Genomic DNA, 24,646 nt, shown 5'->3' with positions numbered 1-24,646 from the left:
ATGGGGTCTTGCTATGTTGCCCAGGCTGGTCTTGAACTCCTGGTGATCCTTCTCCCTCAGCCTCCCAAAGTGCTGGGATTACAGGCATGAGCCATCATGTCACATCTATTCCATGTCTTTCAGCCACAATGTTAGGCTCAGGAATAGGCATGTGACCTAGACGGTCCAGTAAATCTCAGTTCTGGAACATCTAACTGTAAAGGAAGAGAATATTTATGCTCAGTTTGCTCAAAAGGACAGAATATAATTCAGGAACTGAATTATAAATGTCCTGCCACTACCAGGGAGAACTTGATAATGGACCCACTAAGGAAGAAGACGGAACTGAGAGGGACGGGAGAAAAAGGCCAGGCCCTGGTGAGAGTTGGAGCCCCTGAATACAGCTGTAGCCAAAACCAGTTACCTGTGTGTTCCTAATTACAAGAGTCAATAAATTCCATTCTCCATTCATTCAGCTTAAGGTAATTTGAGTTGTAGTCTCTACCATTGTGACCAAAGGAGCCCTGATCCATACAGAAACTCCATTTTTCCTTTAAATGTTAAGAAGTCAGACACGAAAGACAGCATATTGCAGAATTTCACTTATAATGACCAGGCTAGGTGGGTGGCTCATGCCTGTAATCCCAGCACTTTGGGAGGCCAAAGCAGGAGGACTGCTTGAGCCCATAAGTTTGAGACCAGCTTGGGCCACATGGTGACACCTCATCTGTAAAAAAATCAAAAAGTTGGCCAAGCATGGTGGTATGCGCCTGTCATGTCAACTATATAGAAGGGCCGCTTGAGCCCAGAAAGACGAGGCTTCAGCGAGCCTTGATTGTGCCACTGCACTCCAGCCTGGAGACAGAGAGAGACCCTGTCTCAAAAAAAAAAAAAAAAAAAAAAATCTCAAAGAGGCAAATCCATAGAGACAGAAAACAGATTTGTGGTTCCCAGAGGGCTGGAAAGAGGGGCACATGGGTAGTGACTGCTCACAGGCACCAAGTTTCTTTTGGGGACTAAGAATATTCTGGAACTGGAGTAGTGATGGTTGCACAACTCCAAGCATACTAAAAAACACTGAATTGTAGGCCAGGTGCAGTGGCTCTTGCCTGTAATCCCGGCACTTTCAGAGGCCGAGGTAGGTGGATCACCTGAGGTCAGGAGTTCAAGACTAGCCTGGCCAACATGGTGAAACTCTGTCTCTACTAAAAATCAGTCGGGTGTGGTGGTGCATGCCTGTAATTTCAGCTATTCAGTAGGGTGAGGCAGGAGAATCGCTTCAACCTGGGAGCGTAGTTTGCAGTGAGCCAAGATGGCGCCATTGCCCTCAAGCCTGGGCAACGAGAGTGAAACTCCATGTCAATAAAACAAAACAAAAACCACTGAATTGTATATGTTAAAATAGTGTATCTTAGAGTATGCGATTTGTATCTATTAAAAAAAAAATTGAAAATAAATTTCATTATAGCCATTGGCGCTCCCCCAGGGAATGAATGGAAGCATCTGATCCCTCTGTTTCCTTGTGATAGGAATAGAAGCTACCGAAGCAAACACTGTAGAATTGGAAAGTGCTTTATTTCAGGGAAACATAAAGGGAAATGAACACTATTATAACTTGGTATAACAGAAGAAATGGTTATCTAGTTTGCTTTCCAAATACAAACATAAATGAGGATCTTCCAACTACAAACATAAATGAGCACATAAGGTAAAATACAATAAGCACAAAACGGGAGTTCTCTGGGGTTGGACTCCCTCATTTACTCAAGAAATTATGAGAACCAGCAGCAACATCCCTCGAGCACCCATCTCAACACTAAGCTCCTTTGTTTTATTTACCAGATGACCAGGAATCATAGATTAGTTTGGCTGCGACTGTGTCTTCTACTGCCATGCCTAGAACAGACAGAAATTTGGTTCACCTTTGGTCAGAACAACTTTTCCTGAAACAACCAGGCCCCGTGACTGGAATTTCCAGTCACGTTTCCAGTTCATGTTGCCAGTGCCTACTGGAATAACGGGGACTGATAGCCAGAGGTGAGCTCAGGCTTGGATGGTCTGCAGAGGGGCAGAAAATATACTAAAAAACACCCACCAACAAATTGTGTGTCCTTTGCTCAGGGCTGAGCAAATTTTTATTTTTTTATTTTTTATTTTTTTGTGTGTTAAGAGTCTCGCTCTGTCGCCCAGGCTGGAGTGAAGTGGCGTGATCTCGGCTTGCTGCAATGCCTCCCAGGTTCAATGATTCTCCTGCCTCAGCCTCCCAAGTAGCTGAAATTGCAGGCACCTGCCACCACACCTGGCTAATTTTTTTTTTTTTTTTTTTTTTTTGGTATTTTTAGTAGAGGCAGGCTTTCACCATGTTGGCCAGGCTAATTTTGAACTCCTGACCTCAGGTGATCTGCCCACCTTGGCCTCGCAAAATGTTGGGCTTATAGGCATGAACCACCATGCCCAGCCCGAGCAAACTTCCCAAAAAGGGTCAGACAGTAACTCTTTCAGGCTATGTGGGCCAAAGGGTCTCTATTACAATTACTCAACTCTGCCCTTAGAGTAGAAAACACAGCCAACAGGTAAACAAATGAGACTGGCTGTGCTCCAGTGAAATTATTAATGGAACTGAAGCTTAAATTCTGTATCATTTTCATGCATCATAAAATATTATTTCCTCCCCCCAATCAATTGAAAATCTAAAAACCTTTTCTAGCTCAGAGGCTACACAAAAGTAGGAAGCAGAGCAGGTCTGGCCCACAGACTGCAGTTTGCTGACCACGGTCCAGTGCCAGTGCTGCATCCTTTGGCATCTCCCCTTTGTCTTGTAGTTTTGGGAGATACCTTAACCTCTGCACCTAGCACAGATATGTAATTAGGTGCTTGATATGCATCTGTTAGATGAAACAATGTGCCAAGAAACTAATCCCCGAAGGTGAGAAAGCAAAAATTGCTGAAAAGCACAGAACAGGTTTCTGCAGCATTTCAACTCAAGTGGGGGCTCCCTGACCTCTGATCTGCCATGACCTCTGAAGCTTTTGGACACAACTGGATCCATGTGATGTATTTGAACAAAGCTCCAGATAAAGTTTTATTGCCAGTGCACGAGAGACATCATGCACTGGCATAATGAAGATATTGCTTGCAGTGTATGAGAGATTTTAAAGACATTAACCAACCTGCAAGGCATGGATACTTAACTAATGGCATGGGCTCTGGGTGGCCAGGGCACTCTTGATGCTCTGCCAGGTATTAATTGTTTTGCTGCTTGATCATGAAGTATGGAAGATCATGAGAGGGGGACAGGGGGCTCTCTTGAGAGGCTCAGGGTAGCAACTGCTTACCAACATTTTGGAGTATTTCAATGTTTTGTTTTAGGTGTATCAGTTCTGTTCCAATGTGCCTCTTTTTTTTTTTTTTTTTTTTTTTTTTTTTGAGACTGAGTCTTGCTCTGTTGCCCAGACTGTAGTACAGCGGCATGATGTCGGCTCACTACAACCTCCACCTTCTAGGTTCAAGCAATTCTCTTGCCTCAACCTCCCAAGTAGCTAGGATTGCAGAATTGCACCAGCACACTCAGCTAATTTTTGTATTTTTAGTAGAGGCAGAGTTTCACCATGCTGACCAGGCTGGTCTCAAATCGCTGACCTCAGGTGATCTGCCTGCTTCGGCCTCCCAAAGTGCTGGGATTACAGGCATGAGCCACCATGCCTGGTCTGTTCCCATGTACTTCTGTTTCCTTCAATCTCATAGAGGGGAAGAAAACAAGGGCAAGGGCCAGACTGGCCACTGGGAGCCCACCTTTTGTTAGGCTTCTATAAGGTACCCTGTACAACTCAGTTGGCAGGGGTTCCCCATGGAAGCCCTTTTCAAAGCAGCAAGTGGGAGAGTAGGGAAGGAAGGAATGAACAGGGCTCAGCGCTTTCTGTCTGACTCTCTTTCAGGTTGGGTCTCTGCCATTTCCCGTAAGGTTCCTGTCTTTTAACATCTTTGTCCCCTGCCCCCTCCACTTCTGAGTTTCATCAAGATCTGCACCTAACTGATTCATTTTATGTACACATCACACCTAATCCTCACTGGTAACAGATGATGAGGAAACTGTGGCCCAGAGAGGTCAGATCACTTGCCTAAGGACACATGCCTTTGAGTGGCGGGGAAGGGACTCCGACCCAGGACTGCCCAGTTCCAGAGTTCATGAGCTTAATTGCTAGGCTAAGCCATGTAAATAATTGACTTGAATGATGGAGCACAGTGATTCAGCTACAGAGTCTGGTGACGCATTGCTCTTTCCACCAATGGGTGAACCTGCCTTGTGCTCTGGTTAGATTTGTGCCCAGGGACCAATGGATCTTACCCAAAGACTTGAACACTGTGGTCTTCTCACAGTGGGCTGGCTTCACTCCCTTAATCACTTCTCCCAGCTCAGCAAAGATCTCAGCCTAGGAAACAAACATAAGCTGACCGAGGTATGAAGTTAAAGTCTGTTCGGGGTTGGCTTTTGAAGCCAGCCCAGATTGGTTTTGAAGCCTCTTGAACTAGGTAAGACATATTTGATTAAAGAAAAAAAAAAAAAAAAAAGATCCTTTGTACACTGGATGATATTAGGGAGGAGACTGGCCCCGAAATCCTTTTGGAGTGGCATCTGCTTTTGTGATACCGTAAACACAGAGATTCAAGTTGGTGCTCAGAGAGCTGTCCTGCCAAGATCATTGTGTCAGTGAGGAAATAGACATGCTCTTATCTGAACATGCATGCCAGCAGCTCTCTTCTTGCTTTTATGCTCTGATTATGACACTAAAATGAAGCCAGAAGGTGGGCAACACAGTCTTATCGCGTTGGCCACATTGGGAAGGTTTCCAGGCTGCAAGAAGCTTCCAATCCCACTGCTTTATAGGACAGCCAAGCAAAAAGAAAGAAGAAAGAAAGAAAGAAAGAAAGAAAGAAAGAAAGAAAGAAAGAAAGAAAGAAAGAAAGAAAGAAAGAAAGAAAAGAAAAGAAAGAAAGAAAAGAAAGAAAGAGAAGAAAAATTCATTAAGCTTCTCCATCCAGGCAAAGGAGAAAAAAATCAAAAAATTCATTGAGCTTCTCCATCCAGGCAAAGGAGAAAAAAATCAAAATTCATTGAGCTCTGTCCAGGCAAAGGAGACAGGAAAACACATGTCACCACCATAATGCCCATATTTTTCTGGAATGAAATTAAAGCAAAATGTTTAGGAACTCTTTCCCCTACAAGGAGGAGGGGTGGCTGAGGTCTCGAGCAGGCCAAATTGGAAGGGAAGTTAATGAAACCCTGGGACGCAGGTGAGGCCAGCCAGGTGGCAGCCCTGACTGGGGTCAGAAGAGCCTCACCCCTGACAACAGGACATCTCCGGACTCCTTCAGGGCCGCCTCCTGGGAATCCACGTACAGCACAGCTTCCTTCATGAGCTCATCATCCAGTTCTCTCCAGTCGGGTCTGCTGGCTCCAACAGCTAAGAGACAGAAAAACAGACCCTAAGCCCAGAAATAGTCCCAAAGGCTACGGAGAAGGCCAAAGCATGGGAGAGAGGTGATTGAAGGACCCGTGAGCACACTCAGATTCAAAACACTCCTTCATTCCCCAGGCAATGCCTCTCCCAATCAGTAAGATGAAATACTTATTAAGAAATAGGCCAGGTGTGGTGGCTCATGCCTGTAATATCAGCACTTTGGGAGGCTGAGGCAGGCAAGTCACTTGAAGCCAGGAGTTTGAGACTAGCCTGGCCAACATGGTGACACCCCGTCTCTACCAAAAATACAAAAAATCATCCAGGCGTGGGGCCTCTCGCCTGTAGTCTCAGCTACTCTGGAGGCTGAGGTACGAAAATCGCTTGAACCCAGGAGGCGGAGGTTGCAGTGAGCTAAGATCACACGGCTGCACTCCAGCCTCTGGGCAACAGAGTGAGTCTCCATCTGAAAAATAAAATTAAAAAAAAAGAATACTACCTACCATTTTCTGCCTTTCTATTCCATATCCCACCTCATTGCTAAAAGATTTTGAGACGACATAGCATTCATTTACAGGATGTCTACTATCTGTGGGATGTTTTACACATACTATTTATGGTTCTCACAAGTACATTTCAAAGTCTGGTTCTCACTTAACAGATGCACAAATGGAGGATCAAAGAAGTGAAGGTGTTTGCCAAGGTTAAGGATTTGATGGGTGAATCTGGGTCTGAGAGCACCTGGGATTTCACGCCTCCTCCGCTTAACAGGATTAACAACTTCCTCACACAAATCCCGACACAGAGACATCACTTGGAGCTTATTCACACCCCATTCTCCTTTTGCTCTTCTGTCATTCCCATTCCTCACCCCCAACCAGTTCTTTTAATATCTATTTTTTTCTTTTTGGAGAGAGGGTCTCACTCTGTTGCCCAGGATGGAGTTTAGTGGTGCACCCAGAACTCACCACAGGCTGGGTGCAGTGGCTCATGCCTGTCATCCTAACACGGGGAGGCCGAGGCAGGAGGATCACTTGAAGTCAGGAGTTTGAGACCAGCCTGGCCAACATGGTGAAACCCCATCTCTACTAAAATACAAAAATTAGCCAGGTGGGATGGCACACACCTGTAATACCAGCTACCGGGAAGCAAGAGAATCTCTTGAACCTGGGAGGCGGAGGTTGCAGTGAGCCAAGATTGTGCCACTGCACTCCAGACTGGGCAACAGAGCGAGACTCTAGCTCCAAAAAAAAAAAAAAAGAAAGAAAAAGAAAAAGAAAAAAAACCACAGCCTCAAACTCCTGAGCTCAAGTGACCCTCCTGCCTCAGCCTCCCAAACTGCTGGGACCACAGGCGCGTGCCATCATACCGCTTTTCCCTCACCCCCGTTCTCTGTTCACTCGTGACAAAAAGAAAGCCCAGTGTCAAGGAGAAGTCTCGGCACAAAGAAAAATGGCTCCATCCTGGCCCTGAGCGATCACATCCCCTGCGGAGTCCAGGACCAGAATGATGAATCCAAGGTGTCGAGCATTGGGACACAGGAGAATGCAGAGGCTGCCACCAAAAGCCTGCAGGGCCAGGGAGGTAATGCAAATGAGCCAAGCTGGTCAGAGGGACTGAATTCGATGTGGTGGAGACTGAGGGGTGCAGAAGCCAGCCGGCCCTTTCGAAAGGAACATTGTTCAGCTCCAGCTAATCATTACCACGTGTGAATATAGATCCACTGTTACCAGATATGCCCCAGTTGTTTTCTTAAAAGAGAAACAGGAAATCTATTTGCATATGTCACTCCTTGAGTTTTAGATCACACTATGGTCCAAACAAAGCACATCTGCTGGCTGGATCCAGCCCCTAGCTGGCTAGTCTTTAAAAAACGCTATAAAGCCTTATACAAATATAAGAGAGCATTTATATGCCTTCTCGAACTGCTGCCCAGTCTTCTCCACTTATTCCCTCCCATGCTGTTCTTCCTCATGCTAATTTCCAAAGAGCGTGGTGTAAAAATGTCCATCTTGAAGGTTGTTTGTGCGGCAAGTTCTACAGAACAAAAGCACTAGCTGAGGAAGCTCGTAAATAAATCATAAGCTGGTGGGAACAAAACCCCCACTTCTCAGGCCTCCCCTTCTCTCTGGACTGTTTCCCCTGCACAACCACTGCTTATGAGCAGGGCGCATCCTCAAAGGGTTGTGTGAGGTCACTCAGACGGATGGAGGTGGGCCAGGCAGTAAAGAGAGGGGCCCAAAGGATCAGGCTCTGGCTTGGCTGTGATGGAGGTAAATGAGTGAGGGTCGAAGACAGGCTGACAGGGTGTGGGGGCAGGAGGAGAGAAGCGTGGAGGAGGTTGGAACTGGGCCTGTCCCTCTGCTGAGCTATAAACTAAGTAAAATCTGTTGTTGGTGTTTCCCTGTTGTCTGCGCTTGTGACACATTTTTCTTAAATGTATGTGATGCCTCTGTGAACACATAAACCAATTTTGTCCCTGGGCCAGGAAAACAGAAGAGATGCCTTGACTCAAAATCAAGTCAGCCCTTCCTGGAGAGCGATTCCAAGGGAGAGAGGGATTCAACATAAGGGAGATTCTCTGTGTCTGGATGTGAGGATGGAAAGGGCATGTGGTGGGGGATTTGTGTCGTCTCCGGGAGCTGAGGATGGCCCCAAGGAAAGGGGCTCCCCTCTCCATCCTCCAACGTAAGGAAAGGGATCCTGCCACACCATAGAGACGGGAAGAGGACCTCCGGGCATGAGCTGAGTGCAGCCTGGATACCTCCCAGTTTCTTTTTTGCAAGACTTTGCGCAAAGGATCCAGCTACTCACACCTAGTCTCCTGAACCACAGGAACTGTGAGATGATAATAATGTGTTGTTTTAAGCTGGAAAAAAAAAATCAAGTCCATCTTCCTGAAGATGCAGCCTTGGAAACCCATTTCACCAGGAACTGGTTCCTTTCAATTTCCCAAATCTTTCCAGAAATGGTCTTATTGTTCACAGACTCAGCCCTGACTCACCTCTTACCCATTCCCTGGACCCAATCTGACCACCAGTACCATGCAGGCTGAGACTTTCAAATTACATTGACCCACTCCTCAAATATGCCATGTTCACTTCCACACTCAAGGCCTTTGTCTCTGCTGTTCCCTCTACCTGGGTTGCCTTTCCTTCAGCTCTTGGCGTGGCTGACTCTTCCTCCTCATTCAGGTCACAGCTCAAAAACCACATCCTGGCCAGGCACGGTGGCTCACGCTTGTAATCCCAGCACTTTGGGAAGCCGAAGCAGGTGGATCACAGGTCAGGAGTTCAAGACCATCCTGGCCAACACAGTGAAACCCTGTCTCTACTAAATACAAAAATTAGCTGGGCATGGTGGCGGGTGCCTGTAATCACAGCTGCTCAGGAGGCTGAGGCAGGAGAATGGCTTCAACCTGGGAGGATGAGGTTACAGAAAGCTGAGATCGCACCACCGCACTCCAGCCTGGGCGACAGAGCTAGCTAGGCTAGGCTGCATCTCGAAAAAAAAAAACCAAACAAACAAAAACCCCACATCCTAAGAGAGCTTCTCAGATAACCCTACTGAAAACACCTCCCTCTGCTTCTAACTTCCACTTCCACCACCAGCCTCTGTCACTCAGGGCCTTGTTCTTCCCAGTCTCATCTTTAGCTACAAACTATCTAGTTCCTCTATGTGTGTGTTTGTTATCTATCTCTCCTCACTGAAATTAACCACCAGGAAAACAGTGACTTTGACTGTCTGGTACTTGTGGCATCCACAGCATCTAGAATTGTGCCTGGCACATGGTAGAGATTCAGTAGGCATGTATGGTTGAATGCACCTTTATTTTACTTGGCTTTTGCCTGCTCATCTGCCCACGTGTGCAAAGCTCTTAGCTTCTCAGCTCACACCATGTGCTTGTCACTAAAACATGGAGCACTGAGACCATCTTTAAATCCTCTAAAATTTGCCTGCGCTGCTCACCAGAATCCGGTCTTCCTGTTGGAAGGCGATACTGAGTATTATTCAAAAGCTTGGGCTCTGAAGATAGAGTGCCTCAGTTCAAATCCCAGCTCTGCCATCAAGAACCTCTGATTTTGGGCTGAGCCCAGTGGCTCACCCCTGTAATCCCAGCATTTTGGGAGGCCGAGGCAGGCGGGTCATTTGAGATCAGGGGTTTGAGACCAGCCTAGCCAATACGGTGCAACCCATTGCTACTAAAAATACAAAAAAAATTTAGCTGGGCATGGTGGCAAGTGTCTGTAATCTCAACTACTCAGGAGGCTGAGGCAGAATCACTTGACCCAGCAGGTGGAGGTTGCAGTGAGCCGAGATTGTGCCACTGCCCTCCAGCTTGGGTGACAGAGTAAGACTCCATCTCAAAAAAGAAAAAAGAACCTCTGACTTTGGGAAAGTTATGTCATTTCTCCATGTCTTGGTTTATCCCCCTGTAAAATGGGGTTTATGATAGTAGTTCCTGTCTCATACGTTGGTTATAAGTATTAAACGATATTATATAGAGAATAATGTATACATAGAATAAACACCTGCAATAGTATTAGATATAGACCAGTTCTTGCTATAACACTCAGGGCCATTTGAAGGTCTGCAGAGGCCCCAGGCACCCTCATGTCTAGAGTTCCTTCTCCTGCCCCTCATCCTATCACACATATTTAAAAGAATATATATGTCACATAATAAATTACAGTACAAAAGAAATTTAAAATTTTATAAGTCTTAGTATTAAGAACAAATGACTCATTTGGCCTTTGTGATTTAAACTTCATCACATCTAAGAACTGAGCTGTGAATTACCATTTTACGTAATTTTACATGTTATGGCCAGGCACAGTGGCTCACACTTGTAATCAATCACAGCACTTTGGGAGGCTGAAGTGGGTAGATTGCTTGAGGCCAGGAGTTCGAGACCAGCCTGGCCAATATGGTGGTGAAACCTCGTCTGTATCAAAAAAAAAAAATAGCTGGGCATGATGGCACGAGGCTGAGGTGCAAAAATTGCTAGAACCCAGGAGGCAGAGATTACAGTGAGCTGAGATCTCACCACTGCACTCCAGCATGGGTGACAGAGTGAGACCCTGTCTCAAAAAAAAGAAAAAAAATTACATTTTATAGAACATTAAATATTCATTAGCTTCAGGTTTGCAATTTCCATTTTACATTTTTGGGAGCAAATTTTTTTTTGTTTTTGTTTTTGTTTTTTTCCTCTGAGACAAGAGTCTCACTCTGTTGCCCAGACTAAAGTGAAGTGGCACAATATTGGCTCACTGCAACCTCTGCCTCCTGGTTTCAAGCCATTCTCGTGCCTCTGCCTCAAGAGTAGCTGGGACTATAGGTGCAAGCCACTATGCCTGGCTAACTTTTGTATTTTTAGTAGAGATGGGATTTTGCCATGTTGACCAAGCTGGTCTCAAACTGCTGGCCTCAAGCGATCAACCTGTATCAGTCTTCCAAAGTGTTAGGATTATAGGCATGAGCCACTGCACCTGGCCCAATATTGTTTTTTCAGTCTCACATGTTCCTAAGACCTTTAGAAAGCTTGGGCATCTGCGTGAGTAAACTGGCTCTGCAGACGTAGCCGACTGGTCCAGTCTAGAGAGGAGCCTGGTTACCACCCATCATGCCTTATGGAGCTACTCTACTTACCATTGATGTGAGCTCCTGGCTTCACCCATTCACCAAACAAAATGGGCTCTGTTGCCAAGGTGACTGTGATGATCACATCTGCACCTGTCACAGCTTCCTGGACCGAGGAACAGACCTGTACCTCTCCTTGCACTGTGTCTGCAAACTTCTCTGCATTTTCTTTGGTGCGGTTCCATATCCTCACCTTCATTGGGAGTAACAAGAGGGACATTGGTGCCATTTTTTGGCTGCTTATGTTATACTGAGCCCAGGGATGCCAAGGGAAAGTTGAACCACTCTGGGATAGGGGCTGGTGGTTATCTAAATCACTCCAAAACCGTTCCCTATGGAGAATGGACATTTGATCAAGGGTACAGCATTAATTTGGACAAATACCTAGCCAGGTATTTGAAAATGAACTTTCTTTGCCACTTTCCCCTTTAAAAGAGGGTGGAAGTATTCACTTCTAGGTCAGGATGCATAGCCTCAACAACTTAATAGCTATTATATATTAATAGCATAATGAGGCTGGGTGCAGTGGCTCACGCCTATAATCCCAGCAATTTGAGAGGCCAAGGCAGGCGGATTGCTTGAGGCCAGAAGTTCAAGACCAGCCTGGTCAACAGGATGAAACCCCATCTCTATTAAAAATATAAAAATTAGCTGGGCTTGGTGGTACGCGCCTATAGTCCCAGCTACTCAGGAGGCTGAGGCAGTAGGATCACTTGAACCTGAGAGGCAGAGGTTGCAGTGAGCTGAGATCATGCCACTGCACTCTAGCATGGAGACAGAGCAAGACTCTATCTCAAAAAAAAAAAAAAATTGCATATTGATTAGCAGAGCAAGTTCTGGAGCCAGGTAGAAGGCTTGGAACCAATCTCTATTCCGCTACTTACTGAAATTGCTTCATGTCATTCAGCCTTAGTTTCCATGTCTGTGAAATGGAAATGGTAACCTGGCAAAGTCTGTGTGGAACCCACACTTTATGTCTGAGACCCTGTAAAGGAGTTGCAATGGGTAGGAGATTCATACAAAGGGTTATTTATGGCAGTGTTTTGCATGGAATAACTTGATCAGTGAAGAATAGGTAGAAAATTCAAAACCAGAAGAGTTTGAAGGTAAATGGCACAGCCGATAAAAACGACAAGAATGGCAGCTACAGCTGGAATCCTGGAAGGTGCTGGTGTTGGCAAAGGCCAGGAGCTGGGGACTTGTCGACGTGCTTGACAGCTTTCAATGTCTGGGTCAAGGGTTTGTCATGTGTCAACTAAAAATAAGACCTACAGAATCTCTCATAAGGAAATAGAATACATAAACAAACTTTATGTCTAAGTAAGTTCACCAGGCAAGGTGAAAAACCAGACATTTTGCCCAGCCAGAAGCACATGATTAACCTTTATACCCTTCTCAATAGAAGACTATGCAAGTTTTATGCAAAAATTCGTTCAGCCGAAAAGTGGTGTTAGAATGTTCAGTGAGACAGGCTATAAAATGGTTTATGTCTAACATGACTGAAACTGCTGAAAAAACTGAAGAGGGAAGATCGGAAAACATTAACTGCCTTTGAAAACAGATAAAAGAGCATTTTTCGTTTTCTTCCTTATATTAAACGTAATGGCAGCCAGGCACAGTGGCTCATGCCCTGTAATCCCAGAACTTTGGGAGGACAAGCCAGGTGGGTCACCTGAGGTCAGGAGTCCGAGACCAGCCTGGTCAACATGGTGAAACCCTATCTCTACTAAAAATGCAAAAATTAGCCAGGTGTGATGGCAGGCAACTATAATCCCAGCTACTGGGGAAGCTGGGGCCCGAGAATTCCTTGAACCCAGGAGGCAGAGGTTGCGGTGAGCCCAGATCATGCCATTCACTCTAGCCTGGGCAACAGAGCAAGACTCCGTCTCAAAAAAAAAAAAAAAGTCATGGCCAAAACAGCAATTACTTTTGCACTAACTTAATAGTTTATATTTCCCAAGGCAGTGGTTTTATTTTCATCATTAAATCATACTATGAATATGTTCCATCCCTTTTATACACACACATAAAATAAAAATCACATCAAACATTCCCAAGAGGAAGCACGAGCCACAACTGGGGGAAGGTGGACCAGTATGGAGACTGCAACAGAGAGAGGCTATGGCCTCCTGGTCTCCGGGTCTCATCCAATCCAGTTTCTTGATCCATAACCTTGAATACTTAAAAACTCTGCATTCTCCTAAGAAAAACATAATAGACAGGGCCTAAAAGGACAACTGAATGTATACAAGAGATGTAATAGAATCCTTTAACTGAGTAAGCTTGCTGTATCCTCAGGCCAAATGCCCTGTGAACTGAGGACTGGAAACAGGTAATCGGATCTTTCCCCAACTCTTCTCCTCCATCCCCTCCATCAGGGCTCCTGGGAAGTCATGAAGGTACAAGAATGGTCTAGATGGGACTCATGGCTTAATTATTTCATAATAACCTGTGGTGCCGTGAAGGACTACAGACAGGTCAGGGACCACTCCCTCCCTCCTCTCCCACTCCCGCCCCTGGACTTACTTCCTTAAAGGAGAACTGCTCTGTGAAGATCTCATAATGGCTGTAGGCTTGGACCCCAGCCCCAAGGATGCACAGCACTTCACTGCTGGGTGGTTTCAGAAACTATTTGAGAGAAAGGAAGTGGCAAAGGTCAAGGGAGACACTAGCAGGTGGGTACAAAACTATGGTTTTAGTATTAGGTGACTTCTGCCCTCTCTTCTGCCTCCCTCAAGAGCTTGCAGGCAATCCAGAGAATTTCACTTTGGGTCTTGGTTTCCCCAGTGTCGAGTGGGAAGAGAAGGAAGAAGGCTTCACTGAGCAGCTAATATATGCCAATGTGTTGACCCCATGATCTCATTTAGTCTAGACATTGGCCCTATGAGCTGGGGATTCCTATTATCTTCTTCTTACAGATTAAGAGACTGAGGTCCAGAGAAGTGAATTTGGTCTGGGTCTTAAAGCTTTTTTAAAAAATTATTTTTCATTTTTTTTTAAATTTTATTTTATTTTTTGAGGCAGAGCCTCTGTTGCCTAGGCTGGAGCGCAGTGGCACGATCTCAGCTCACTGCAACCTCTGTCTCCCGGGTTCCAGTAGTTCTCACTGCCTCGGCCTCCGAGTAGCTAGGACTACAGGTGCGCACCACCATGCCCAACTAATTTTTGTGGCTTTGGTAGAGGCAGGCTTTCACCATGTTGGCCAGGCTGGTCTCAAACTCCTGACCTCAGGTGATCTGCCAACCTCAGCCTCCCAAAGTGCTGGAATTACAGGTGTGAGCCACCACTCCTGGCCAGGTCTCACAGTTATTAAAGGGCACAGTGGGGCTCTAAAGTCACATCCTCCATACTCCAAAGCTCATGTCCTTTCTTCTGTGCCACCATATCTCAGGTATATGCTCAGCCATACCCACTTCTCAGAGCTCTGAGCTATTTCTAAGAGCTCCCTGGAATCTGTGAGCCCTTCCTTCCCAGGGTTCTAGCAATATTCTGAGTCCACTCTGTTGATCCTTTCATAGCCTCTGTCTTCTGCTAAAGATGAAGGTAGAATTAGCATCTATGGCATCTCCTGAGGGTGTCTGTGTTTGAGAGCAGGATTCTGTGACCGACTCGTGTCCATTGCCACCTCTCCAATGAAGCCTTTCTGACCTCCTTAATAGAATACACCAGGCCACAGCACTTACTTGTTTGTAGATTTTCTTCTACTGGTTTTTAAGCTCCGTGAAGACAGAGGTAGTCTTATCTGCCTAGAACTGGCACATGTCTACTATGGCCTACAAGAAGCAACACTGAATCTCAACCTCAGTACTTACTAATATTTGGGCTGGACAATACTTTGTTGGGGAGGGATGCCATTCTGTGTATTACAGGATGTGCAACAGTATCTCTAGTTTCTATCCATTAGATGTTAGTAGCATTTTCCATCATCCCTTCAAGTTGTGGCAACTAAAAATGTCTGCACACCACTAAATGTCTCTGGAGCGGGTGGCAAAATCATGCTAAGTGGAGAATCACTGGCATAGAGGAAAGACATCACTTGGCTCTCAACATCATATGTATTAAATAAAACTCTATTGTGCCTTTTCTCTATTTAATTTAGTACACTTTTAGTTACCCAGGTCTGTTCTTTCATACAGCACTACTCACTGAAATTCTGGAGTATAATATTTAAAAAGTGAAAAGTCTTCTTAACTATTAATTACTAGCAAAACAGCATCTCTGAAATATTAGGAATTAATTATATCTCTTGCAGCTACCAAAGGAGAGATACCATTCTGTGCCATAAAATATAGTTCAACATCTCTTATTTGAAAAGATTTTAAAATGATAATATCCATAAGACTATAACTCTGTTTCTGTCTGATAAGGATAAGTAGTTGATTTTTCCTTAATTGTTACCATTTTCTTCTGTTCTCAGTTAATATGAATCTATTCTTGAAAGAATACCTGAGCTTCAGAAGTTGTTACAGTATCCTATAAAAGTAACCTTCAACTTCCTAAACTAAATCTGTAATTCTGATTTGTTGTCTTGATAATTTGTTTCCCTGGCAATAGTGTGATAATTCCTATATATTTTTAAATTTTTTTATTTTTATTTTTGAGACAGAGTCTCGCTTTGTAATCTAGGCTGGAATGCAGTGGTGTGATCTCAGCTCACTGAAACCTCTGCCTCCTTGATTCAAGTGATTCTCATGCCTCGGCCTCCAGAGTAGCTGGGGTTACAGGCACCTACCGCCATGCCTGGATAATTTTTTCTTTATTTTTTTTTGGTAGAGATGGGGTTTTGCCATGTTGGCCAGGCTGGTCTCAAACTCCTGACCTCAAGTGATCTGCCTGCCTCGGCCTCCCGAAGTGCTGGGATTACACGTGTGAGTCACTGCACCCAGCCAGTTTTTTAAAATGATGTATTTATGGGATTTATTAAATAGGATTAGTGACACTTCAGTCTTTTCTCATCAGCATGCAGGTTATTAAGTACATGTATATGAATCTGCTAGATTGCTAGGTTTTTCATTTAAAGAGTCTGAAAGTCTGTTTCCTTTGCATTTGCCAAGGCCTTGCATGGTCTGGTGATCTCAGCGCTGTAGCCCTCTCTCATGCCATCATGCCATGCTTCCCTGTACTTCCTGTCTTCCAGCCATACTAGCTTCCTTGCAGCTTCCCAAACTCCTGTACTTCCTTCAACCACCTTTGCATTAATTAATTCCTCTCCATAGGATGCTAGGCTGCTTTGTCTCCTCTGCCCCTCATAAGTAATTCCTATTATCCTTCAATCTCGGCTCAAATATCCCTTACAGAGGCAAGCCCACAGACTAGGTCAAGACCTACTGCTTTACACTCTCACAGCACTTGTCCTTGTCAGCATTTTACTTTCATATTTATTGCTGTAATTTTTTTTTTTTTTTGAGACTGAGTCTCACTCTGTTGTTCAGGCTAGAGTGCAGTGGCATGACCTTGGCTCACTGCAACCTCTGCCTCCCGGGTTCAAGCAATTCTCCGTCTCAGCCTCCCGAGTAACTGGGATTACAGGCACCCAACATCACACCCAGCTAATTTTTTATTGTTGTTGTTTGTTTGAGATGGAGTTTTGCTCTTGTTGCTCAGGCTGGAGTGCACAATCTCAGCTCACTGCAACCTCTGCCTTCCAGGTTCAAGTGATTCTTCTGCCTCAGCCTCCCGAGTAGCTGGGATTACAGGCATGTGCCACCTTGCCTGGCTAATTTTGTATTTTTAGTAGAGATGGGGTTTCTCCATGTTGGTCAAGCTGGTCTCAAACTCCCAACCTCAGGTGATCTGCCTGCCTTAGCCTCCCAAAGTGCTGGGATTACAGGTATGAGCCACCACACCTGGCCTTTTAAAAAAATTTTTAGTAGAGACGGGGTTTTGCCATGTTGGCCAGGCTGGTCTTGAACTCCTGACCTCAGGTGATTTGCCTGCCTCAACCTCCCAAAGTGCTGGGATTATAAGTGTGAGCCACTGCACCCGGCCTATTGGTGTGATCTTTGGACTGTACTTTGTCTTCCCCTCACTGGACCCTGTACTACATGATGGCAGGTACTGTATCTGGTTTTGCTCGCCCCATGCTGAGCAAAGAAACTTGCACTTGGTGGACACTGAAATATTTGTTGAATAAATGCATGCCAGTGCTAAATCCTGATATATACTGTCACCTTGAGAAAACATATCAAGAGCCTTCAATGAGGTTTATGTGAAACCCAAGCACAAAAGATTTATTGTGTTCATCAGAACTTAGAGCTCCCTATACTTATTCTCCCCACAAAAGCCCTCAATAAAAGAGAAGTGGTGGACAAGAAAATATTCTACTCTCAAGGCAACAAGTAAAATAGACCCTTTGTTCCTTACTGAATCAGTTCATCTGAGCCCCTAGAAATAAAGCTGTGAAGTTTCAGCCTAAACTTTGAAGTGTCTAAACTTTGAAGTGTCAAGGTTTCTTGATTCTTCTGGGAGCATAGATTTTTATTAATGCAACAAAGCAGTGTTATTGAAGGCTGGATCTACAAAAGTGTGGTTTCTAGATCTGACTAATCCTTACTCTTTGTGATTTTGATTTAGTAGGTCTGGGAATTTGGGTTTTTGAAAACTTCCCTAGCTAATGCTGCCGCATAGCTTGCTTGTATGGGAAATTTCTTAACTGGGACAAGACCACACAGCCTCAAAAGAACCCATAGGCACCTGGTTGTATGACTTCGGGAAACCCAAGTTTCTATTCTTTTCTGCGTAAAATGAGGCCATTCATACTTTCTCTGCCTTCCTCACAGAAACTCATAGTCCAGACAAGGGGTTGGAAATGATTTTGAAAATGACTACAGCTCTTTACAAATGACAGGCAGTAATACGAGATTCATTTTGTTCCGAAATTACCAGCAAACAGCGAGGAGTCCTTGATTACTTCTGTTGAGTCGGGTCTGGAAATAACTAAAAACTGGTTCACTGAGGTGGGTGCTGTTGGTCTACTCCCTTCACAAACAATTACCAGATTAATCCTCCCATTCTTTCCTTCCCAGCAGGTATCTAGAAAACCGTAACATACAACCTGAACACCTGGTCTTTGCTACTGCAACTTTCCCTGGGTGACCACCTTCCCTTTGTAATAACTTAGGAAAACCAGTGTCCCAAGACCTGGTACGTCCCCGTTTAATGTGAAAGACTCCAGTCGTTCCCACAGACATCCTGTTTTCTAAGCCTCTTCCTCTTAATTCTAACTTCAAAAATACTGTTTTTCTTATAGGGTGACTTGACATTGCTTGGAAACATCATCGCCCCACTGCTAACTGTTTCCTCTGCCCGGAGCGCCCTTCCACATTTTTGCATGGTTCACTGACTCACTGCTTTCAGTTTTGACTCAGAGGTTACCTTCTCAGGGAGGTCTTTCTTGGATAATGTAAAATGTTACACCTTCTCCAATACTCTCACTTCTGCTTTATCTTCATCTTTCCAACATGTTATGTGGCTTTTGGGTTGTTGGTTTTATTTCTTAGCAAATTCTAGGCACACTATTAATCATTTATTAATAGACACTAATTAATGACATTAGTTATTACTATTTAAGACATTATTAAACTCAAAGGTTTTGGGGGTTTTTTTTGTTTTGTTTTGTTTTGTTTTGTTTCGTTTTGAGACAGAGTCTCACGCTGTTGTCCAGGCAAGTGCAGTAGCTTGATCTCAGCTCACTGCAACCTCTGCCTCCCGGGTTCAAATGATTCTCCTGCCTCAGCCTCCCGAGTAGCTAGGATTACAGGTGTGCACTACCATGCCTAGCTAATTTTTGTGTTTTTATGAGAGATGGGGTTTCACCATGTTGACCAGGCTGGTTTCCAACTCCTGATGTCAAGTTATCTGCCCACCTCAGCCTCCCAAAGTGTTGGAATTACAGGCATGAGCCACCACACCTGGCCAGTATTTCACTTTTTGTTATCTACCTCCCTCGTGTGTGCCCCTCTGTTTTGTTCATTGCCATTTCCCTAACATTTAGACAGTGCCTGACACGATAGGAGCTCAGTCAATACTCGTTCAATGAATCCATGGATCTGGCTTGGATCTGTTCAGCTCACTCTCCCTCTTGTGTAGTACTAGCTTTGGTCTATGGGGCAATCATACTCTCTTACCAGGGGCAATGTGGTACAGGGACAAGAAGCCAGTCCTGGATGCTGGAGAGGTCAGGTATTAAATTCTTACTCTAGCACTTATTACCTGTGTGATCCTGGACCACTCACACAACCTCTCTGAGATACATTCCTAGATCTGGCAAGTGAAGAGAATCATTTCTATTCTTCAAGACTGATGGGAAGATTGAGGATTATGCATGTAAGGTACCTGGAATCTGGTCATGCATATTAAATGGTAGCTAATAATTTTGTGAATTACTGTGCTCACGTGATATCTCATATCTGGCATCTGGAATTCCAGCTATGTCCAACAGAGACCAAAATTAAGTTCCTCACTTCTCCTTTAGTCTCTCAAGATTGAGACACCAGACCCCACCCAACAGTTCACCTTCATAGTACAGCCAGCCACTAATCTTACCTTGGTGGCAATGGCAGAGACTGCAGCTGTTCTCTTTGCAGTTATGACACTTCCATCCATGACCTTGGAGGAAAGGAGAAACAGTGAGCAAGGGAAACCCCTGTCCACTACTTAAACTAGAAGAAACAGTTCTAAAATATCAGCCTAGGAAGTTTTATAGCATCCTCCAACAGCATGGGTTTGGTGTCAGACCTGGATCCAATTCCTCCACTTAAGAGATATTTAACTTTGAATAAACACTGTAATCTCTAAGTGCTGGTTTCCTCACCTGTAAAAACAAAGATAATGCCAGTCATTCAGAGGTTTATTTTGAAGATTAAATGCACTGGCATATCTGGAAACATCTAGCACATGGTGAGCGCTCAAGAACTGCCCATTTTCTTTTCTTTCCCTGAGATTCTCAAAACACCAGATTAAGAAGGAACTTGAGAGAGAAGGTTGCCATTTGACAAGGGCCATGAAACTCTACCTTAGTGACTCTCCGTTCCTGCTGCACATGAGGAAAGCTTCATGAAGATATAGATGTTCAGATACCACCCTTAGATTAATCTAGTCCGTATCTTTTCTAGGAGTGAAATACAGACAGCCCAGGTGATTCTGATACACAGCAAAGTTGAAGATTATGCCTCACTAGTAACAAGCACCCTCTGCATTCTTCTCTGTTTATAAGTTATTCATCTCAGCTTACCATAAAAAAAAAAGTAGGCATCATCAACCTCATTTTACAGATGAGGAACTGAATCACCATGTTACTGAGCAGATTCAGCTGTCACCTAGTTTCAAAGCCTCAGGTCCTACCCCCCTGGGGACCACTGCTGGCAGGTAGTATGAATGCCATCTCCATTGGATGAGTGTAAGGTAGGGAGGGATAGATATTCTCAAAGGAGTGTTGAACAGCCAGATTCTTTGGAGATCCAGAAATTCAGAGGAAAACTAAGGACATCGTAACACCCAGCTTGGAGTGTGCAGACCACAAGAGTTAACCGTCAGAGAGACCTAAGAGTGATTCTTGAGTCTTTTGCTAACCGGATGTGTGACCTCAAGCAAAGTGACTCTACCAACCTGAGCCTCAAGGACCTCAATAGAAATGGGGGGGAAGGGGAGGTAATAAAAACTCCCAGAGGAATATGTCAGAATTGAATGTGATCAGTGCCTCCTTCTTGGCACATAGTGCCCAATATGTGGCAGTTAAAATGGCGGTAGTCTTAGGAGAGTCTGGACCTATGCACTGGGGACTGAGTCTGAGCAGCTCTGAAGTCCAGCCATGCTAATTGTTAGTTACATAAACCTAGGTAAGTTGAACATAGTTGCTCTGACTCAGTTTCCTCATCTGTGAAGTGGGAGCAACAATGTTGCCCAGCACATAGAATGGTTTTAAGTATTAAGAGAATTAATAAATGCGAAATGTTTAGAACAGTGCCTGACACATTAAAAAGTATGCCATTAACACAAGCTACTGCTACCTTTTGATACTGCGATTAGATATTAAAACAGGTCACACTGTATACCCCTCCAAAAAGGCTCCTAGGGATTATAGAACACCCCGTCTTTTCCATGTAGACAAGGATCGAGTAAGTAAATGTTCCCTTGGCTAATGGATTAGTTCAAGCTGTGTATTTGGGGTAACTGAGTATAGGACAAGGACATATGCAAGAATGACAAGATTATTATTTCCACACTGTCACATGCTTGAGGCAGCAGTGGGCGCTGGTGCTGTGTTATGCATCCTCAGGCAGTCCTAGAAATAGATACATGGACACAGACAACCTTCAGTGTCGCTGGTATCCAGTCACTTGCAGAGGGGCAGGGTAGTCACAATTAAGACTCCCCTGCTCATCGAGAACTCCCTTTTGAGCTTAATGCCGGGCCCAAGGGCCCCACTTCACCCGGGGACAGGAAGTTGCTCACCGCCAGCAGGGTGCCATTGCTGGGTTCAAAGAGTAGCACAGTAGCCTGGTGGGAGGGGACGATGGAGGTGATGCTGCGGTCCTCATAGAAGGTGACCAACTTGGTGGTCAGGGCATCCTCTGCAGCACTGTAGGCGGGCATGACCCCCAGGTAGCTACAAGGAGAGAGGGAGCAGCTTCAGCCCCTTCTCATAAATGCTGGGGTCTCTTTTAAAGTTCTCATATACCTTCCTTTCTCTTTCCTTCGTCACTGCCCCACTGGCCCTCTCCCAGGCCCCGCATCCCTCTGCCCTTCCCTTAGACACCACGCATAGTGTGTTCCGAAGTCCGGCTCTGGATCAGAAAACCATCCTCCCAGCTCTACCACTTAGTAGCCGTGTAAGCTTAGATAAGTTACTTAAACTCTCCGAGCCTCAGTTTTCCATCAATAAAATGGTGGCATCAGTACTTCCCTACGTGGAGAGTGTGCCGAAATAAACAAGGTAACACCCGTAAAGCGCCCACTTGGCACACCAGGTAGCGCCTATTAAAAGTGGCAGCTGTTAGCAACGATTCTGCAAGCCGTCTCTTCCCTCCTCCCACCGCTCCTCTTACCGCTCCTCTTTCTGCTCCTCCTCTTCCCTCTTTCCAGTTGCTCCTGCCCCGGGCCCCGATCCTCCTTACTCACCCCCTGTGCTTGGTCACCGGCACCACTGTGCGCACGGGCTGCATGACCCCTCCTTCGGGGCCGCTGGAGAAGTTGGCCAGGGCCGTCTCTAGAGGCGGGATGAGGAGGCTGGAGCTGCGGAGGTGTTCCTCCACCTCGGCCGCGCTCAGGAACGCTGGTACCCGGCTCATCTCGCCACCTGCCTTCCCACCTCAGTCTCTGCACCGCGATCCACCGACCGTCGGCTGCGCCCTCTGTGAGCGCGCCCGCTGCGCTGCGGAGCCGCCTGCCGGTCACCGCCCAGCCTCCGGGGGCGGAGCAACCCCACCCCGCCCCGCCCGCCAGCCGTCTCCGCCCCCTGCGCCCACCCCGACCCCTAAGGGCGGGCGAGACAGGTCCCTTCCAGCAACGGATTCCCCAAGATGGGCATCGAGGTGGCGGGCTGGGAGTCACTATTGTTCGGTCCGCTTTCTCAGTTCCTGTAATAGACTATAACCACATTCCTTGACTTTTGATTCCTACCTAACCCTTCCCTATTAACTCGCTTTTTGCTGCTGTCTAGGTCACTGTGCCTGGGAAAGAATGGACAGGGCAAACGGTAACGGGGCTCCTTTATTTCTTAAATTGTTGCCTACCGCTAGGAGATTAAAGGAGACGGAGGCTTATTTTATTTGTTTTTTCTTTTAATTCTGTCCCGATCTGGAGCCTCTGATCCTAGTCTTCCTCCCACCTGTACCCCAGATGGCTGGCGTTTGATTGTTAAGAATGCACAATTTTCTCACAGGCCAACTAACCTAACCTTCGCCTTTAAAGGGGGGAAGTGTGCAGGGCAAGGTGTAATGATTTCCATCTCACAAAAAGCCAAAATGCAGGATCTTTTATTCAAGGAGTTTTTTACCTGAGATGGGGAAATAAAATAAGAAGGGAATGATGTAAAGCTTAAGGCAATAAATTCTAGCCATCAAATCAGTGATAGGAAAAGTAAGTTAATTCAAAGAAAAGAGAGATTACCTTGACCTGGAGTGGTTAGATAAGGGCTTCATGAAGGAGTGGGGAGAAACCAAGTTCTGAAATAATAACAGCATTGACAGCAATGATCACATCAACAGGTTATTGATCTTCACTATGTACCAGATACCGCACCATGCACTTTATGTACATTATCTCATTTAATTATACAACAACTTCTAAGGTAGGGAGGTGGTGGTGTTAATTTTACTGTCCATTGGAGGCTCTGAGAAGGGAGGGAATTTAGTTATAGGTCATCCACCAAATCAGCAGAGGAGTTGGTTTTGCCCTTGGTTGGACTTCAGAATTATATTCCTAATCATTAAGCTACTTTGGCAGAAAGAGAGAAAGAGATCATTCAGGCTAAGTGAAGCTCTAGAGTGTAAGGCATGTTGAACAGCTCTGGGAACAGTGAGTTGCCAGATCTGTCGGGCTGGAATAAGGTGCTGAGGTCTAGGAGTATCAGGAGATAAAACTGAGAATGATTATTGGAGTCAGGCAGATAAGAATGGTGATTCTTGGCTGGGTGCGGTGGCTCACGCTTGTAATCCCAGCACTTTGGGAAGCTGAGGCGGGTGGATCATGAGGTCAAGAGATCAAGACCATCCTGGTCAATATGGTGAAACTCTGTCTCCACTAAAAATACAAACATTAGCTGGGCATGGTGGTGCATGCCTGTAGTCCCAGCTACTCGGGAGGCTGAGGCAGAAGAATCGCTTGAACCTGGGGGTTGCAGTGAGCAGAGATCCTGTCACTGCCCTCCAGCCTAGCGACAGAGCGAGATTCCATCTAAAAAAAAAAAAAAAAAAGGTGGGGGGTGATTCCTAGGAAAGAAATTACATGCTCCAAGAGAATAAGCATTTAGGAAGATGGGTCTTCTGCCCACAGAGACAGATGAGTAAGAGCAGAACCTGGAAGACAGGTCAAGAGGCAGGACTACTTAAGTGGTGCTTTGTGATATTTTGACTAGAAGTTACATAAGGCATTTTGTTGGAAATGGTCACATCACAATAAAAAACAGTGGATGAGTAGTGTCAAAATCAGTACCAATGAAATGAGAAATTGTACATTATGTATTTAGAAACAGTGCTTGGCACAGAGTAGCCACATAATAAGTGAACATGAGAGAGAGACAGAGAGAGGGAGGGAGAAATGCTGATGCTGGTTGTGGGGAAAAATTGATTTCAGTAACACAATTTTGTTTCTTCAGTTCACCACCCCTAGAAATTTATGCCCAGAGCCGCCAGGCTTATAGAAATGTTTTTGGGCCACTATGTGTGTTGTTATCATTATTATTACATAACATTTATTTGGTTTAGAAAATACAGAGATATAGCCCTGGCATAGTGGCTCACACCTGTAATCCCAGCACTTTGGGAGGCCCAAGAAGGTGAATTACCTGAGGTCAGGAGTTTGAGACCAGCCTGGTCAACATGGTGAAATCCTGTCTCTACTAAAAATACAAA

At 45.2% G+C, this 24,646-nt stretch overlaps 1 protein-coding gene across 1 annotated transcript; it reads right to left on the bottom strand.

The window, feature by feature from the left end:
- Positions 1-1,535: 1,535 nt before the first annotated feature.
- CRYM (crystallin mu) lies at positions 1,536-22,468 on the bottom strand. The gene is made up of 8 exons (XM_003930166.4): positions 22,194-22,468; positions 21,528-21,681; positions 19,620-19,682; positions 13,602-13,703; positions 11,085-11,268; positions 5,320-5,441; positions 4,325-4,409; positions 1,536-1,875 (listed from the first exon to the last, which is right to left on the bottom strand). The coding sequence occupies exons 1-8, from the start codon at positions 22,361-22,363 to the stop codon at positions 1,811-1,813; spliced, it is 945 nt and encodes a 314-aa protein (XP_003930215.1). The 5' UTR covers positions 22,364-22,468; the 3' UTR covers positions 1,536-1,810.
- Positions 22,469-24,646: the final 2,178 nt, after the last annotated feature.

The sequence above is a fragment of the Saimiri boliviensis genome, chromosome 12 (genome assembly GCF_048565385.1).
Source record: "Saimiri boliviensis isolate mSaiBol1 chromosome 12, mSaiBol1.pri, whole genome shotgun sequence".
NCBI lineage: Eukaryota > Metazoa > Chordata > Mammalia > Primates > Cebidae > Saimiri > Saimiri boliviensis.
Note: the sequence above shows the minus strand (reverse complement) of the source record. Positions and strands in the feature narration are given on the sequence as shown.